The sequence below is a fragment of the Chiloscyllium plagiosum genome, unplaced genomic scaffold, assembly GCF_037043375.1.
Source record: "Chiloscyllium plagiosum isolate Xiang-an unplaced genomic scaffold, Cpla_swu_hap1 HiC_scaffold_15, whole genome shotgun sequence".
NCBI lineage: Eukaryota > Metazoa > Chordata > Chondrichthyes > Orectolobiformes > Hemiscylliidae > Chiloscyllium > Chiloscyllium plagiosum.
Genome location: NW_028270153.1, coordinates 53,214,194 through 53,233,555, shown reverse-complemented (window position 1 = coordinate 53,233,555; position 19,362 = coordinate 53,214,194). Strand labels below are relative to the sequence as shown.

The window sequence follows — 19,362 nt, the reverse complement described above, 5'->3', positions numbered from 1 at the left end:
AGAGTCATTGAGACTAGTAAATGTTTGGGAACAGATCTTTGAGGAAATATTATTTTCAATGGTCTTTTAATAAAGGTAAACAGAGGTACTGCACACTTTCTCACACTTATAACCTCTATCTCATGAGAGCAAGTTCCCCATTGGCAAATAAATGGGCTTGACACTGGAGTACAATTTTGAGTACAGTTGATAAATCAAAAACTGGATGAGTGAGCCAGATGAGTTGATAAACCGGTCTGTCTACTCAAGTGGTGTAAAAGATTCCTTGGTACTTTCCAGGATAAATAGACGGGTTCTGGTTTCCTCAATTACCACCGATATAATCTCATTCAGGGCTTTCACTTAGTTGGGCCATACAAGTTTAGTTTGATTTTCAACTTTTCAGTGAAATGTTTACAATTTAATAAATATTACAATTTAGCTGATTGGAGACCAATTTGTGTCAGTCATCCAGCTAGTTTCTTGTCCACTGGCATAAAAATGAGCTTAAAAAAAGGGGCTTATAAATCATGTCTTCATAATTCATTTTGTTTTACGAACGTAAATGCAACCAACTTCCTCAACTGAAACCCTCTCCAGCCCTTTCTAGGAGAATCACAGCACCAGAAACCCAAAGTTTGATTCCAGCCTTGGGTAATGAACTTGTGTGGAGTTTGCACATTCTCCCTGTATCTGTGTGGGTTTTCTCTGGGAACACCAGTTTCCTCCTAAGGTCGAAATGGGTGCAGGTTAAATGGATTTGCCATGCTAAATTGCCCCATTGTGTCCAGGGATGCACAAGTTAGGTGAATTAACCTTGGTAACTGCAAGGCTACAGGAATTGGGTGGGGATGTGGATCTGGGTGGGATGCTGTACAGAGGGTTAGTGCAGACTCGAGGGCTGAATGGTCTGTGTGCACTGTAGGGATTCTAGGATTCTAAAAACAGAAAAGTTCAATTTGACAAATAGAAGATATAAGAAATACAAATGAATATTCATTTTTCATGCCTTGGGAGTTATCAGTACCTAATGTAACAGGTCAGTTTAGAAAATTAGGGATTTTTTTAAAAGTAAGAGATTTTAATGACAAGATCATCAAGATTAATAACGGAGAGATTTAAATATAAATCAATGCTAAATTATGCCGTTCTGACCTTAATCAGATCTTTAATCTGAAGTAATACACATTCCTGGAGCTAGAGCATTTTTATTTTAAATCTATGATGGTCTGATTTGATCTGTCATCAAAACAATTGAATGTCGCATATATCTTCTCTCTGAGCAGAGTGTGTGCAATTTAAGCCTATACTCACGACAGGTTGGAAGAAAGAGAGGGAATCTAATTGAAGCATAAAAGATGCTAAAGGGGATTGATAGATTAGACAGAAAGCCTATTTTTGCCCCAGTGAACTAATCTAGAATGAGAGGCCATAAAAGGTTGAGCAAACCCGTGGGGCTGAATTGCCTAATCCTGCTTCATATTCTTATGTTTTCATTTCCACAGACAGCCCAAACATGTCAGTTTCCAATTACTGCCACAAACTTAACTTCAGCATTTGCAACACAAAAATCTTTGAAAGTCTTGATTGGAAGTACATCCATGAACTTGCACCTTCCTGGTCTCAGTGACAAGTTCAGATTTTTGATGGGTAAAGTTAAATTAATCTGGAAAGCACTGATTGTTAGTACGACATTTAAAGTTCTCTCTCTTTTATTTTCTACTTCACACTGTTTTTGCTCATTAGATACTATATTTCCTGTTGCCTAGCATTTTTCTGGTGTAACTTCATCTACACATAGCATTTATGATTGTAGCACTGCACACGGATAGTGGCTGCTGTGTACTGTTTAAGGTTAATAGCGAGAACATCTCCTTTCAGTTACCACACAGTTGCTGGACATATTATCGTCACTGTTCATCTAGACCAATAAATAATAATACTACTGTATCTATACAGCCTTGTGTGAAGGATCTGCTATCAAATTGTCAGATATACACATGAAAGAACATCTTGTAGCCACCCAGCAGGACTGGTTAGTTGAACAGTATTTAATAAAAGAAGTAGATGTACTACATAAAGCAGCTCAATCATAGCTTCTACTCAACTCAGTAGCTGACCACAGAGCACACTGTTGAGGTTTCACCTTCATTTTCATACAATCACAGAATCCCTACAGTGTGGAAATGGCCATAAGGCCCAACACATTCACACCGACTCTCTGAAGAGTAACTCACCCAGACCCATTCCCCTATCTTATTACTCTACCATTTACCCCTGACTAATGCACCCTATATGTCCCTGAACACCAAGGGCAATTTAGCATGGCTAATTCACCTAAACTGCACATCTTTGGATTGTGGGAGGAAACTGTAGTGCCCAGAGGAAACCCGTGCAGACACGGGGAGTATGTGCAAACTCCACACAGACAGTTGCCCGGGTTTGGAATCGAACCCAGGTCCCTGGCGCTGAGAGGCAACAGTGCTAACCAACAGGGTAGTATTTCCATTTTGGTAATTATACCATCCACAAAATGACAGAAGCTATTGATCTACACAAACATTACTCTGGTAATCTGGACAAGCCAGTGAAGGTGCCGGATGTTGAATCCCTCACTTCACCTCAAATTCAAAAGATGTGGCTTATATAAATAATCATATAATTCACCAAATGAATTTTTCACTTAGAGCTGGTACAAACACATCGGGCTGAATGGTCTCCTTCTATAATGTAACAATTCTGTGATTCCCTCAATACAGATAAATATATATATTCACACACAGACCCACATGCAGAGACACTTTTAAAAAAAACTTTTACAGAAGGGCCAATTTCCTAAGTCAGCAAGTATTGGTATAAACCTTTACATAATAGTCAGCTGTCAGCATTTGTCATTACCCTCTGAAATTGACTGCAGCTTCAGAATGTCTGGCACACACCGAAATCCTGAAGTTTCAGTACATCATACAGTGCTCCACCACAGGCTGCACTGCAGTTCTCATTGGAATCTCTGAGAATGCAACTTCCCTACTTCAACATTACAATTAAAAAGTCCATAAAAAGCTACAGCTTACTCTTTCAAACTAACCTTTTGATAATGCTGTAATTAACAACATCTAATAGACAGAGTTAGTGCAAAAATATGTTAGATTCCTAAAGCAACTGCTATGTCCATTGCTCAGGATATTTTAATTCGTACATTCTATAATATATATATATTTATGCCCCAATCACAAACTTTCTCCATGTGAAAAGAAATTAGAGAATTTTCCTTTTGTCATTTTTTGCAGATTTTATTTGTGATAGAAGGAGCATGTCTGTGAAAATCCTATTATATGATTGGCTGTTGTGTAGCCTGATGGTTATTAACAGCTCCACAGTGTTCAGTCAAGAATTTTGCGGCACAACTACTACATAGGATGATCCCACAGACAACAATTAGTTAACTGCAAGATAATCTGTTTTTAAGTGACGTTGGTTCGTGGATGAATAAATTTTGGCCAGGTCAGCAGGGAGAACTCCCAACTCCTCTTTGGAATAACAGTGGGAGCTGACAGGGAAAGCTCAGGTCACTGTCTCATCTACAAGATAAATGTAACCAGATCTGTAAGAAAGTAAAACACAAACAAACAATCATCTTCCTTTCTGCATAGATCATAGTTATGGTCGGTTCATTTAACACCTGTATCTACAACTCGAGCTTTGGAACTACAAACATCTCGGCATACAAAGTCAATCCCACCAACTCACACCTTTAAACTTTTTTTGTGGACAAGCATTCAAGATGTTCATGCACCTGGTCCCACTGCTCATCGCAGCCCAGCCTCTGTCTGACACAGATCTGACTTTACATTGCCAATGTATATTTAAGAGGAACCTGAGAGCCAACTTTTTTCACACAGATGGTGGTGCACATTTGGAACAAGCTGCCAGAGGAAGTGGTGAATGCGGGTACAAACATGTCATATAAAAGGTATCTGGATGGGTACATGAGAAGGAAGGGTTTAGAGGGTTAATGGACTAGATATTGACAAATGGGACTTGATCAGTTTAGGATATCTGGTCAGCATGGACATGTTGGACTGAAGGATCTGTTACCGCGCTCTATGACTCTAGAACTACCACTGTTCTGTTATGCAACAATAAGTTTTTGAAGCAATTTTATGAAGACTGCAAACTTCTCTTTCCAATCAAAAAATACTTTTGTCCAAACAGCGCACAACCTTGGGATATCGCAACATGCTTCACAGTCAATGCACTACATTTCTCTTCTGAGCACCCCTGTTATAAATTACAGAAATAAATAGATGTCAAGCAGCAAGCTCCCACAAACACTAATGGGGTAAGTGATCATGGTTCGGAGGACATTGGCGAGGCCACTCTTGGAATATTGCGTGCAATTCTGTTCTCCTCCCTATCAGGAGGACGTTCTGAAACTTGAGGGTTCAGAAAAGATTTACAAGGATGTTGCCAAGGTTGGAGGATTTGAGCTATTAGGGAGAGGCTGAATAGGCTGGGGCTGTTTTCCCTGGAACGTCAGAGGCTGAGGGGTGACCTTATTGAGGTTTATGAAATCATGAGGGACATGGATAGGGCAAATAGACAAAATATTTTCCCTGGGATGGGGGATTCCAGAACTAGAGGGCATAGATTGACGGTGAAAGGGGAAAGATATAAAAAGGGACCTAAGGGGCAACTTTTTCACGCAGAGGGTGGTGCGTGTCTGGAATGAGCTGCCAGAGGAAGTGGTGCAGGCTAGTACAATTGCAACATTTTAAAAGGCATCCAGATGGGTTTATGAATAGGAAGGGTTTGGAGGGATATGAGCCAAGTGCTAGCAAATGGGATTGGATTAGGTTGGGATATCTGGTTGACATGGACGATTTGGACCGAAGAGTCTGTTTCCATGCTGTACATCTTTATGACTCTATGAAGAGTCATAGTTAACGCAAAACTTTAATTCTATTTCTCACTCCACACATGCTGCCAAATCAGCAGATTTTTCCCAGCACTTTCCATGTATAGTATTTCAAATCTCCAGCAGCCACAGGTATTTTATTTTCATTTTAGTGGTAAGTAATCAAATGTGTTTTTGTGATATATTTGGTTGAGGGAAAGGTTCTGATCAACACCTTATGAAAACCTCCCCAATCCTCTTTCAATCGTATATTGAATGCTTTATCACAACCCAAAAAGACAGACATATGTAAGTAAAGCATTTGTATACAGTGAACTCCCACAAATAGCAGTCCGGTAAGTGATCATGATTCCAAAGAAGGGTCCATAAGGCAAGAGATATAGGAGCGGGATTAGGCCATTTGGCCCAACGGGTCTACTCCACCATTCAATCCCATTCTTCTGCTTCTTCCCAGTCAACTTTGATACCCTTACTAATTAAGAGCCTCTGTCTTAAAGACACTCAATGACTTGGCCTCCATAGTCTTCAGCAGCAAGGAGTTCCACAGATTCACCACCCTCCGACTGAAGAAATTCCTATCTCAGTTCCAAAGAGTCATCCCTTTACTATGAGGCTGTGCCCTCGGCTCTTGGTCTCTCCTACCAGTGAAAACTGCTTCTCCACTTCCATTCTATCCAAACTTCTCAATATTCTGTAACTGTCAGTCAGATCCCCCATCATCCTTCTAAACTCCATCAAGTACAGACCCAGAGTCTTCAACTGCTCAAGTGACAAGCCCTTAATCCCTAGAATCATTCTTGTGAATCTCTTCTGGACTCCCTCCAAAGTTTGCACTTCCTTCCTTGGATATGGGTCCCAGTACTGCTCATAATATTCCAAATGCAATTTGACCAGACCCTCACACAGCCTCGGCACCCTGCTTTGTATTCTAACCCTCTTGAAATGAGAACTAATATTATGTTTGCCTTCCCGACTAGGAAATGAACCTGCATGTTAATCTTATGAGAATCTTGAACTAGGACTTCCAAATCTCTTCAGAATTCTGAAGCCTTTCCCCATTTAGAAAACAGTCTATGCCTCTATTCTTCCTATCAAAGTGCATAACCTCACACCTTGTGTTCCATCTGCCATTTTTCTGCCTACAGTTCTAGCCTGCCAAGTCCTTCTGCATCCTCAACACTACCTGTCACTCCACCTATCTTTGTGTCATCCACAAATTTAGCAACAGTGCCCTCAGTTGCTTCATCCAGATCTTTAATGTATCACGTGGATAGTTGTGGTCCCAACATAGACACAAGTGAACTCCAGTAGTCACTGGCTGCTATCCTGAAAAAGACCACTTTATCTTTACTCTCTGCCTTCTCAGTCAGCAAATCCTCTATCCATGCCTGTACCTTGGGCTCTTGTCTTATTTAGCTGCCTCCTGTGCTGCAACTTGTCAAAGGCCTTCTGGAAATCCAAATTGATCAGATCCACTGGCTCTTCTTTGGCTAACTTGTTTGTTATCTCCCAAAAGAATTCTAACAGATTTGTCAAGCATGGTCCACCTTGACGTAGCGCTATTTTACTGTGCACTTCCAAGTACTCTGCAATGGTCATCCTTAACAATGGACTCTTAAGTATCAGCAACAACCAAGGTCAGGCTAACCAGCCTATAAATTCCCATCTTCTGACTCCCTTCTTTCTTAAACACAGTGTTACATTACCCATTTTTCAACAGGATTTCTGGGAGCCTCCCTGATTCCACTGATACCTGAAGGATCACTTCAATGCCTCCACAATCTCCTCAGCTATCTCCTTCAGAATTCTGCACTGTAGTCCATCTGATCAAGCTGATTTATCCACCTTCAAACCTTTCAGCTTCTCAACACCTTTGTATTAATGATGGCTACTACACACATCTCTGCCTCCTTATTCTCTTGAAGTTTTGGTATCTTTCACTATGAAAACTGGTGCAAAAGTACCTACTCCATTCCTCCACCATTTCTTTGTTTCCATTATTATGTTTGCAGCCTCACTTTACAGCAGTCCAAAGTCCATTCATGCCTATCTAAAAAAAAACCTTTGTGATCTTTTTTATATTACTAACTAGCTTACTCTCATATTTAATTTTTTTCTCTCCTTCTTGCTTTTTTTAGTTGCCCTCTGTTGGGTTTTTTTTTAAGGCTTCTCAATCCACTTGCTTCCCAATCCTTTTTACCACATTGTATGCTTTTATCTTTTGTTTTTATGCTGTTCCCGATTTCTGTCAACTCTGGCCAGCTCTTCCCTCAGCTACTTCTCATCAATTGTAATATGATTACATCTGATTCTAACTCCTCCTTCTCAAACTGCAGGATGATTTCTATCATGTTACAGTCATTGCTCCCTAGGGGTTCCTTCACCTTAAGCTCCCTAATCAAGTTCTCGTCATTCATGAGCAGTAATTTTTTTTTTTTACATAGAGGGTGGTTCGCATATGGAATGAACTTCCTGATATTAGAAGGTGTAGAAGTGTATTGTACTTTTAAGAAAATTAAAAGCTACCAGAACTACCTAACAGCACAAAGTATTCTGAACAAGATACAATGCAACCTTTTGGTCCACCAGCTAGTGTAGCTGGTTGCCTGGAGACAAAAACAAATTCGAATTAGGCCAATCAGTTTAAATTTTACCCCCAAAAATACCAAACTCCAATCAAGTTTGAATTTAGTATATTGACAACATTAAAAGCCAATGACACAATCTGATGCTTTGGGGGTGTAAGACCGGGAATACGTGAACAGTTGGGGGAGAACTGCCAAGCCACCAGCACGTACAGACTGCCCAAAACACAGCTCTCTTAAAGGTACATTTATCTATCAACGACCTGTGAAAGAGAAATCCTAAGAAGAAGAAATTCTCCAGAAGATACAACAGCTGCCTGTTTTCAAATTTGAATTTTTGGTAAATCTTAATTAGGGGTTTTATCGGACTAGTATTATAGAAGGGAAAGTAAATGATTGGTTAGAGAAAGGAGTTGGAAATAGTTGTCAATTAATTATCCTGCTAGACTTTAAAAAATAAAGTTGTTAATTTTTACTTTATGTAGTTCTCGGCCTCTCAAATTTTCACAGATTACTGCATGGGATAAATCTTTTCTGTGTTGCTGGTTTAGGTTGAGCAGGAGGGTTTACCCCGCGTCATAACATGGAGCAAGGAGTGGATGTGGGTACAACATTTAAAAGGCATTTGGTTAAGTACATGAATAGGAAAGATTTGGAGTGATATAGGCCAAGAGCAGGCAGGTGGGACTAGATAGCTTAGGATTACATTTGGCATGGACTGATTGGACTAAATGGTCTGGTTTCTGTACTCTATGACTCCACTACACATCACTAAATCCAGAATTTCCTGTTCCCTAGTTGGCTCTAGCACAAACTGATCAAAAAAACCCGACAACCTACATATTCCTTTTCATGGAATCTGCTAGCGATCGGATTTTCCTAGTCCATTGGCACATTGTGGGGGGGGGGGGGGGGGGGCTTGAACATAACTCCAATTAGAGTCTGTTCTATTCTGTGGTTCCTCAGCCCTACCCACACAGATTCTATATGTTCTGACCATACATCACTTCTTACTGTTGATTTCATTTCATTTCTTACTAACAAACCGTCTGTCTATCTTTTTGATAGCGTGCATATCCTTGGATATTTAGTTGCCAGCTCTGATCCACTTGCAGCCACATCTCTGTGATGCCCACAACTTGCCAATTTTAATCTATGTAGAAGTTCATTTACCTCGATTCAAATGCTACATGCATTTAAATACAACATAGGGTCATAGAAATGTATAGCATGGAAACAGACCCCTTGGACCAACTCATTCATGCCGACCAGATATCATAAACTGGTCTAGTCCCATTTACCAGCATTTGCCCCATATCCTCTGAACCCTTCCTATACATACCTTTTAAATGCTGTAATTGTATCAGCCTCCAACACTTCCTCTAGCAGCTCATTCCATACACGTACCACCCTCTGCGTGAAAAGGTTGCCCCTTAGGTCCCTTTTAAATCTTTCCCCTCTCATCTTAAACCTATGCCCTCCAGTTTTGGGACTCCCCCACTCCAGGGAAAAGACCTTGTCTATTTATCTCCATGCCCTCATGATTTTATAAACCTCTAAGATCAACCCTCAGCCTCCAACGCTCCAGGAAAAATAATCCCATTCTATTGAGCATCTCCCTATAGCTCAAATCCTCCATCCTTGTAAATGTTTTCTGAACACTTTCACGTTTCACAACATATTTCCTATAGCAGGGAGACCAGAATTGAATACAGTATCATCAGTCCTTCGTTGACCATTCCCCTTCTCATAGTTGTTCCCTTATGTGCTCTGCCTGAAGTTAGATTCTTGACCCTTTCCATACTGTCTGTCCTACTATTGGTTCTGCAAACTTTAATAGCACCCCATCAGGCCTCTGCACCCACTTCCCACTCCCCCCACCATCCCCAACTAATTTAAAGTGCTGGTGACCACCACACTCCACCTTTTCACAAGGATCCTGGTCTTTGTGGTTCAGACTGATTCAGCTGGAACCATTTCCAAAGCTACATTTCCCTTCTATCCCAATACTGATGTCGGTGCCCCATGAAATGGAACCCCTCTTCCCCACACCAGTCCTTTAACCCCATGTTTACTTCCCTAAATCTTCTCCCTTTGATACCCTGAGTCAAACATTAACTCTCTTTCTCTCAGCACAGATGCTACCAGAACTGCTGAGTTTCTGTAGCAATTTCTGGGTTTTTTTTTGTTTAAGACAAACAGAGCCTCAGTTTCATGGTTTCTCAGAAGTACACCATCTCTGACAGAAAACAGCTGGAGCATTAGGCTTGGACATGTGCTTAAGCCTCTTGAATCTACGAACTCCTGACTCAGAAACACAAGGGCTGTTTCTAAGTTGCAGCTGAAAAGTTCCATAGTACTTCAATAATTTTTTTTTGAACTGATGTCCTAGATCCTATTACTAAGTACGGTTACTTCACATGATTCCAGATCTCCTCAAATAAGATGGAAGAGTAATGATACAGCATTCTCTACATTTAGTGGAGAAATAGGAATGTAGATTAATAAAACAAAAACGTGCATTTAGATAATGCTTTTCACTCCAAACTGCTTTAGAGTCATTCTTGTAACATGCAAATTGGCTGCCATAGTTCTATTCAGCAAACGTTCAGAAAAAGGTAAGATGATATTAACCAGATAATCTGTTTTAGTGATCAGGGGAATAATTACTTGGCAGGCCATGGGGGATTAAAATAAATGCAACATTTGCCATCAGATTTCAATCCTAGGCAGGCATACAAGGAACATTCACCAATTTTGAGGTAGTGTGGCCCCAGGAGTGAACACTGCGAAGTGAAGTCATATGAATGACCTTATTGTACCTCAGTGGCTGGGTGCACAGCAGAATTTGAAAAGGTATTGAAGCAGTCAAAAGCAAGCAAACTAAGACAAACAGTCCAAATGCCGAGGGGTTTGGCAGCAGTGGACACCAGAGACTAAACATATATCTTCATAAGAATTTTTAAAATTCACAAAGTGATTAAACTTACCTACAAAATTATTGTGCATGTTTTTGAGTGCTGTAGTTACATCTTTTACTCCACAGCTTAACTCTTAACATCTAAAAAGTTCCAGCAGAAACACATACACATTAGCAAAACAATTTCTCTCAAACTAGCAACTTACTCCTAGTTTTCCAAACACAACAACATTAAAAAAAGGCTACATAGGTGCCAATACTTGCATTCATAAAATACCATACTCTTTCACTTAATGACAGCAATGCAGTAAGGATCCAATAAGTTTGGTGCTGTTGCAAATAAATATCTAACTATGCTGCACATCTTTTTGTTCAATTCCACAGTGGAAGGGCATTTGGTTCTCAAGCAAAATAATTCATACTTTGCCTTTTAATTCAGACAGAGACAAAAACTCAATGAACTTGATTATGTAGAATCCTGACAGAGTTAGCTGATTAGCAAAGTTAAAATAAACCACACAAATGTTATAGATTGATCCTGTTCATTATGGTTCAATAGTTGTAAATGTACCAGCATGATTCTGCTTTTGAATTATCTTCTGAGAACAATGGCACATGCAAGGGTATTGCTTCATCAGCACGTGGTGCTATCCTGAAAAAGTTACTCATCTTCCACAGCATTTCTTAATGTGCTTGGGTCACAAAGCTATTTCAATCAAGCACAAACTTGTCCTGATCCAACATTCTTCTACATAATTTGTAGTGGATGAGATGGGAGAAACACGATCTACGGCAAATCTGGAGCTCGGATCCTGGTTGCTTTCTTGTGCTCAACGGCCTATTGACATTGAAAGTAATGGTGGCAATCCCAATGCAACATCAATGAAGGCTGCAATAGAGAATGATATGGAGGTGCTGGTGCTGGATTGGAATGTACAAAGTTGAAAATCACACAACATCAGGTTATGGTCCAATAGGTTTATATGGGAGCACTAGCTTTTGGAGTGCTGCTCCTTCATCTGGTAGTTGTGTCAGGTGCACCATCTGATGAAGGAGCAGTACTCCGAAAGCTAGTGCTCCCATATAAACCTGTTGGACCATAACCTGGTGTTGTGTGATTTTTAACACAATAGATGATGGAAGCTTCAACACACTGAGGTACTCGTGATGTTCTTAGCCTTAACAACACTCTCTCAGATTTGCTGAACCTACTTCAACCAAAGCTACAGAAGGTAGACCTGGAACACATTGCCCTTCTTTATAGACCAACCGTCAGTAGCCAAATTAAAGCACGTCACAGCTGACTAATAAATTTTTGTTTAAACACTACCTCAGCCATAATTTTCATGCAACAAGGACGATCTTTTTCACAGGCCATGACTTTCACATGGTATTACTGAGCCCTTGGTTGTTATTGAGTTCACTAAGATAACACTACAAAAGTGTGAATGTGACAAGTGAGCATATGAATCAAAGTATACACTCTTCAGAAATTTTAAATAACAAACAAAGACTCATTAAGTTATTTTCTGCCTGGGGCATAGTTTTGCCCTTTCATAACATCATGACATACACTGTAAAACCTGTCATGCAGCTTACCACATACAAGCTCCATTGGACATATTCAAAATAAAGGGATCATTGCTTTGTCCACTTTATGAAAAGGAAGATTAGCAATTAAATTCAGCTACTGGAATAATCTCTGAAGATACTGGTCAAGTCAACATGCATGACTTTATGAATATGTTCACTGAGCTCATTATTAAATCTATCCATTCAGCTGACTTCATTTCAACAAGGATTTCAGATCCAATTTGCTGTAAATCATTACTAACCTATTTGTCTCATACAATGTCACCATTTCAAATTAATTACAGTAATTGTATGTTTATATTATTAGCTAATTATGCAATCATAATGTCTGGTTGTTTTCAATTCTAAAGCATTTGTATGGAGTTCACTGATTCAATATCTTCTGCAGGTGGTCACTGGATTTTCAAAAGTGCTGTCTAAGGACCTTTGATGAGTTTCTGCACTGCATCTTGAAGGCGGTACATACTGCTGCTACTGAGTGTCAGGAGTGGATGTTTGTAGATGTGGTACCAATCAAGCAGACTGCTTTGTCCTGGATGATGTAAAGCTTTTCAAGTGTTGTTGGAGCTGCACACAGCCAGAAAAGTGGGGAGTGTTCCATCACGCTCCTGACTTGCACCTTGTAAATGGTGGATAGGCTTTGGGAAGTCAGGAGGTGAGTTACTCACCTCAGTATTCCTAGTCTCTGACCTGATCTTGTAGCCATTGTGATTATGTGGTGTGTCCAGTTGAGAATCTGGTCAATGGTAACACCAAAGGTGTTCATAATAGTGGATTCAGTAACACCATTGAACATCAAGGAATGGTTCTTAGATTTTTTCTTACTGGAAATGGTCATTGCCTGTCAATTACATGGCACAAATGTTACTTGCCAGACAGTGTTTGGCTATTGTCCAGATCATGTTGCATTTGTGAATCGTTACATGGAATCACAAATTGTGCTGAACATTGTGAAATCATCAACGAACACTTGAAAAGCTTTACACCATCCAGGTCAAAGCAGTCTACTTGATTGGCACCACATCTACAAACATCCACTCTTGACACTCCTGACGCTCAGTAGCAGCAGTATGTACTGCCTTCAAGATGCAGTGCAGAAACTCATCAAAGATCCTTCGCTCATTCCACACACAAACCATTCTGTCTAAAAGAAATTCCCCCTCATATCTTGTTTAAAGTTTTCTCCTCTCACCTTAAAAATATCCCCCATTGTTTTGAACTCCCCTACCCTAGGAAAAAGACCATTGTCGTTCAACTTATCTATGCTCCTCATGATGTTATAAACCTCAGTAAGATCACGCCTCGATCTCCTATGCTCAGTGAAAAAAAGTTTCAGGTTTTCCAGTCTATTTTTATACATCAAACTCTACATTCTCAACAACCTACTGGTAATTTTTTTTCTGAACCTTCTCAAGTTTAATAATATCCTTCCTGCAACAGGGCACCCAGAACTGCATACAGTACACCAGAATAGGCCTCACCAATGTGCTGTACAACTTCAATATGATGTCCTGTACTCAAAGCGTCTCAGCAATGAAGGCAAACTTGCCAAATGCCTTCTTAACCACCCGGTCTACCTGGGATGCAATTTCAAAGAATTATATACCTAAACCCTGAGGTCTCTCTGTTCTACAACACTCCCCAGAACCCTACCATTAATTGTATAAGTCCTGGCTAAGATGAAGGTTTCACAGTGCTAGCTCAGCATGCTTTTTGTGACAATAGCAGCATTTGGTAACCCACAACGTCATCTTCCACAATGCATATTTTAATTTCACACCACCTACTCAAAACAAGATGTGACAAGCAACTTATTGTGATTCTCACAAAAATAATTTGAATTCTGTCTCATTCGGTTTTAATGCTGAGTCATTGTTGTTTGCGATTTAAAGTATATTACATGATAAATATACATTTATTGAATACCCTTAAAATACTTCTTTACTGATTACTAATTGCAAAGTTATTTTATATTCCACTGAAAGCTGTAATTGATTGAATGCTTCATTCTGAATTGTCTCAGACCTATTACACCACTGCCAACTACAAAACCAGGAAAAATTGAGACTACACACACACACCAACTGGAAACACAGAGTCTGTTTTAGGACTAATTCATTAAAATAACTTCATTAATCTTTAAAATACTGCCAGGAACTTGCATGAATAATGTTTCTGGATTATGATGCCATAGTGAAACACAGAAGATTCTTAAGATGTTTTACAGATGGACAGGGAGAGGTTTGTTTTCCCTGACTGGGCATCTCGATCGTGGGATCAGTACCAGGATAACAGACTGAGCATTTAGAACTGAGATTAGGAGAAATTTCTTTAAAGATTCTTGAACTTTGAAACAGATGACTCCATGGTGCTTCATTGATAATACTGAAGGACTCTCAGAGTTAAAAGAGTATAATATGCAGGTAGAAAAAAGGATTTGAAGCCTAAGATCAGCCATGATTACATTGAAGAGCACATTTTAAATAATTCCTATCAAATAGGTGAATGGGCTTCATTGGAATTTCACTGGAAGTCCTGCAAATAGTAAATATTGTGTGTGATTCATGCTCAAAACCACAACTAGAGATAACTCTTCATTTCTCAAGCCAGCTTTATTTATGATTTTTTTTACTTAGCCATCAGATCACCAAATAAATCAAAACACTAAACCCTTCTGTCAAATGTGAACCATACTGTTTCCATAAAAAAAATGTAGGAGCTCTCAATCCCCATAGTAAAGTCCAACCAGAATTTTCAGTTTTAGCCTCAGTCATTTTCAACAGTCTGTCCTCACTTGCTCTGCTTACATGTAGCAGCTGCCATCCTTCAGTGATCCAGCTTATTACCACTTTGTTCAGTTCATATACTCCTTTCCTACTGTGTCGTTTATAAACCTCTGAGGCATTCAAAATTTGAAACAAGCTGTATTCCAAGACACCATGTTCCTGCTTAACACAAATGCTGTCCGTTGTTAGCAAAGTTTCATATAATGGAAGTTGCAAACAAATAACCCTCACTTTGCCGCTGCAAGGAATTAATGCAAATGTATCTTATTTTTAATGAACAGGTGCACAGTTACAGACGTTGAGGTCAGTCCAAACCAAATGGTGATTTCAGAAGACGCTGTCATGTAAAATCCAAAATACCAAATCTGTAAACATGCCCTGTCTTCAGGAAATAATTAAACTGCTATCCAATAAGTTGCAAACAAAAACGGTTTGGGACCTGTTTGCACTGGTAGTATTTACATGTGAACAGTTAAGCAAAGAAATGCAACAATTTCAACCGCACCTTAAATTTATCCCGGCCTCGCAGGCATTCATCCGCTTCCCCTGGGGGTTATCTTAATTTGCAAGTTGCGGAGCAGCGAGCTGTCCCCAGACTTATCTCTTATCGTCCAAAACAAAAAATAGCCTAAGCTCTCTGACTCAGGGGCTTGTCTCGCTGTTGACCTTCGCCCAGCAAGCGTACTGTATCTGACAACTCTCCTCCAGTGAAAAATGGCACAGCTGACTTAAGGCAATGTTTGTTTTATGATGCAGTTGTTAATTTCACAGGTTATTAGGGGAGTGAAAAAAAGCAACAACTGTAGCTGGAGAAAGTGTTAGGAGCCGCCGACACATCTGACTTTTTTTTGCTTAGGCGCCGCTGTTACATAATAAATAATTAAAAATACAAACAACTTTTTTTTGCACCGTGGCTGAACAGATGATGTTCACGTGTTAGGCAGACAGGGGTTCCCTGTTCCCGATGTTGCCAGCAGACGGACTGGGGAAGGGAAGGGAAGGGAAAGGAAAGGAAGGGGGGTGGGATTCAGTTTGCAAATCTTACCGCAGCAATACTCACCGTGCGTAGCCCTCTCAGTACACCGAAGCGGGGCTCTGGCCATCCCCGGGCGGCTGCACAACTCACTCCCCCGCTGCAGTGACTCCGTGCCCCGCTGCTGCTGGTGGTAGTGGCCGCCCGGCTCCGGAATCCTTTCCCGATCGCCGCCCCAGTTCTGGCGGCGCAGCGGGCTCCTCTCCCCGGGCACTGAGGAAGCAGCAGCAGCAGCAAGGCACGGCTCTGCCCGGGCTGCTGGAGGAGAAAAGGCGAGAGCATCGTTGAAGTGTCGGGGTGGGTGTGTTTGGTTCCTCTTTAAACCTCCTCTCCTCCTTCTGTCCCTGTCGAGCCACACACACACACAGAAGAGTCCTGAGCAGAAGGATCTCCCTCTCTGTTACTGTGTTGCAGTGTTACAGCTGCTACTTACTAACCCCGGAGCCCACACTATTCCTCTTGTCTGGCTGTCTCCTCTCTCCGCGTGATTCAGCTGTTGTCAGTTTCACACTAAAGCCCTCCTTCCCCCAGACACACAACACACACAAAAAAATCGGCAGAGAGATGCCTCATTGGCCAGGAGCTGACCTGATTGACAGCCAACCATCCCATACACACAAACACATGCTTCAAAGTCCCAACCAACACATGAATTTGGAGAATAAACAACTACAAGACAAAGAAAGAAAAACACAAAAGGCACTTCGTGTTAACACACACAAATCATGCATTGAAGCCCAAAGACCTGCAAATTAGGGTTTAGGAAAAACGAGAGAAGTTCGGTGCCATGCAAAAACATTGACGATCACAATGTTTACACACACACAGCGCAGGGAAGGCAGGACAGCTGCTTAAAATACAAATAAAAATACTCATGTGAGAACAGCCGGGACACACCAGGCCCGAGGAATTAAAATCAGCCTCGTTTCTCAACTGAGACCGAGATTTCCACTGTCCTGGGTGATATAGGGACGGCACTTCCTGAAGTTGCTGGAACTGTGCGTGAATGGATCAAGTGCATTGAACATGACGTGGCACACTAAAAGCTAAAGAAAATCTAAAGAAAATTTCATTTTGCTTTTTTTTTGTCCCCGCCGATTGGGAATTTAAAAGTGTATTTTGTAAGTGAAAATAAATGGAAGAAAAATCAACAACCGTGATATGGGAAACTCTTCAGGATTTTATGATGTACAATCATATGAGAGTGGTGACTATTGACCATCAGGGAGGGAAAAAAAAGGTCTTGTGCAGTAAGGTTCTTTTGGCTGGGAGAAAAATTTGCTTTCTCACTTTGCTTTGTTGTCACGGTATGCCTTCAACCAACATCACACCACTGAAAGGACACAGAATGGTGCCTGAATTTTGACCCCAACACTTCAGAACATGTAACTTAGCTCCACGTTCGTGTGTTGTTGAACTGGAAATGTACTGAAGGCGGTCCTTTGAAAGCCTAGGAAATTGTAACTGATGCTGAAGTCATTACATCAACGGATGGTTCCAACTCAGAAACAAGCAATTCACCTCCTCTAAGCCTGTTTGAGATCCTCTGCAAACCTGGCAGTTTCTGCATGTGCTTTATCATCTCGAGATCTGCAATTTTGTGGGAAATCTTGAAGGAAGTTGACCATTAAAACGTGTTAACCTTTTGAACCGGAAGAATGTGTTCTTATTGTATCATTTGTTTCTTTCCAAGACCCTGAAACTTCTGGCCTTGGAGAATGTTGTAGATGTAGGTTTGGTCACTGGTATTGTGTTAACATAACATCCTGTATGCGACCAGCACGTTTACCTTCCACAAAGAAAAATAAACTTCCTATAAAATATGACGTTTATTTTATAGTTGTTTCTATCTTATGTCTGCTTTCTGTTCATTGATTTAATTTTCCGTTACCTTACACAGGAATCCATTTTACAATCGCGATGGAATTGCTTCAAGTTAGTCCTTTTTTTTCATTTGTTTGAATAATTACTGGAATGGAGAATTGTGTTTCACTGTTCAAACATGCATCTTTGTTTGCATTGATAATCATTTGGGATAAAAGTTATCTCGTTTTAAACAGGCTTTTATATTGATATCTGCCATCATTAGCAGAGCTGTAATTTAAAACAAAGACTTGTGAACTGCGAGAAATGTACCACAAAGACTTATGCCTGAAACGTCGATTCTCCTGCTCCTCGGATGTTGCCTGACCTGTTATGCTTTTCCAGCACCACAGTCTCGACTCTGATCTCCAGCATCTGCAGACCTCACTTCCTCCTAAATTCAGTGTGGCGGAGTACACGTGTAGTCCGGGTCAAGAGGTGAGTTTAAATATTTGCATTTGGAAGAAGAAAAGTAAAATGAAAAACCTATAAATATTACTGGAGTCCTCAGAACTTAAACCAATAAATATGCTAGGAAGCATGCTATTAATATAATAATCATAAAAAATTAACATGGACATTGAAGTTAGAAGACAGATATGCATTGTAGCATCCAAAGCGAGTCCAGTATTTAACCTCAAAATTGTTTAAATACAGAAAGACCTTTGCAGTAAACCACTGTTATGATTCAACAGTGGAAGGTGTTTTGCATTGGAGTTGTTTTGGTTTGAGTTCAAACTACTAACAGCTTGTGGATTAGTGGTGCTGGAAGAGCACAGCAATTCAGGCAGCATCCGACGAGCAGCAAAATCGACGTTTCGGGCAAAAGCCCTTCATCAGGAATAAAGGCAGAGAACCTGAAGCATGGAGAGATAAGCTAGAGGAGGGTGGGGGTGGGGAGAAAGTAGCATAGAGTACAATAGGTGAGTGGGGGAGGAGATGAAGGTGATAGGTCAGGGAGGAGAGGGTGGAGTGGATAGGTGGAAAAGGAGCTAGGCAGGTTGGACAAGTCCGGACAAGTCAAGGGGACAGTGGGAGCTGGAAGTTAGGAACTAGGATGAGGTGGGGGAAGGGGAAATGAGGAAGCTGTTGAAGTCCACATTGATGCCCTGGGGTTGAAGTGTTCCGAGGCGGAAGATGAGGCGTTCTTCCTCCAGGCGTCTGGTGGTGAGGGAGCGGCGGTGAAGGAGGCCCAGGACCTCCATGTCCTCGGCAGAGTGGGAGGGGGAGTTGAAATGTTGGGCCACGGGATGGTTTGGTTGATTGGTGCGGGTATCTCGGAGATGTTCCCTAAAGCGCTGTGCTAGGAGGCGCCCAGTCTCCCCAATGTAGAGGAGACTGCATCGGGAGCAACGGATACAATAAATGATATTAGTGGATGTGCAGGTAAAACTTTGATGAATGTGGAAGGCTCCTTTAGGGCCTTGGATAGAGGTAAGGGAAGAGGTGTGAGCACAGGTACTAACAGCTTGTACCTATTGTAGGTCAGGGTTGTGTACTCAAGGAAAACTAATTTTGATTTGATTTAAAGTTTTCTGTGTTACATTCAAATTTCAGCTTCTTACGTATGGAGTGGATTTATTGGCAAATATGCCATCCTTTTCAAGTCATACACTTTGCTTCCTTCAATGAGTGACATGGTCTAAAGAAGTAAACTTGATAAACCTGAATTGATTTGGAATTCA

General features: G+C 40.8%; 1 protein-coding gene across 1 annotated transcript in view; it reads right to left on the bottom strand.

The window, feature by feature from the left end:
- The window catches only part of mims2 (mitochondrial inner membrane scaffold 2), a 56,721-nt gene extending 40,357 nt beyond the window's left edge, over nucleotides 1–16,364 (bottom strand). The window contains exon 1 of the mRNA XM_043710206.2: nucleotides 15,842–16,364. Within this exon, the coding sequence (XP_043566141.2) occupies nucleotides 15,842–16,096 (255 nt within the window). The 5' untranslated portion in view covers nucleotides 16,097–16,364. The remainder of the gene's footprint in view (nucleotides 1–15,841) is intronic.
- Nucleotides 16,365–19,362: the final 2,998 nt, after the last annotated feature.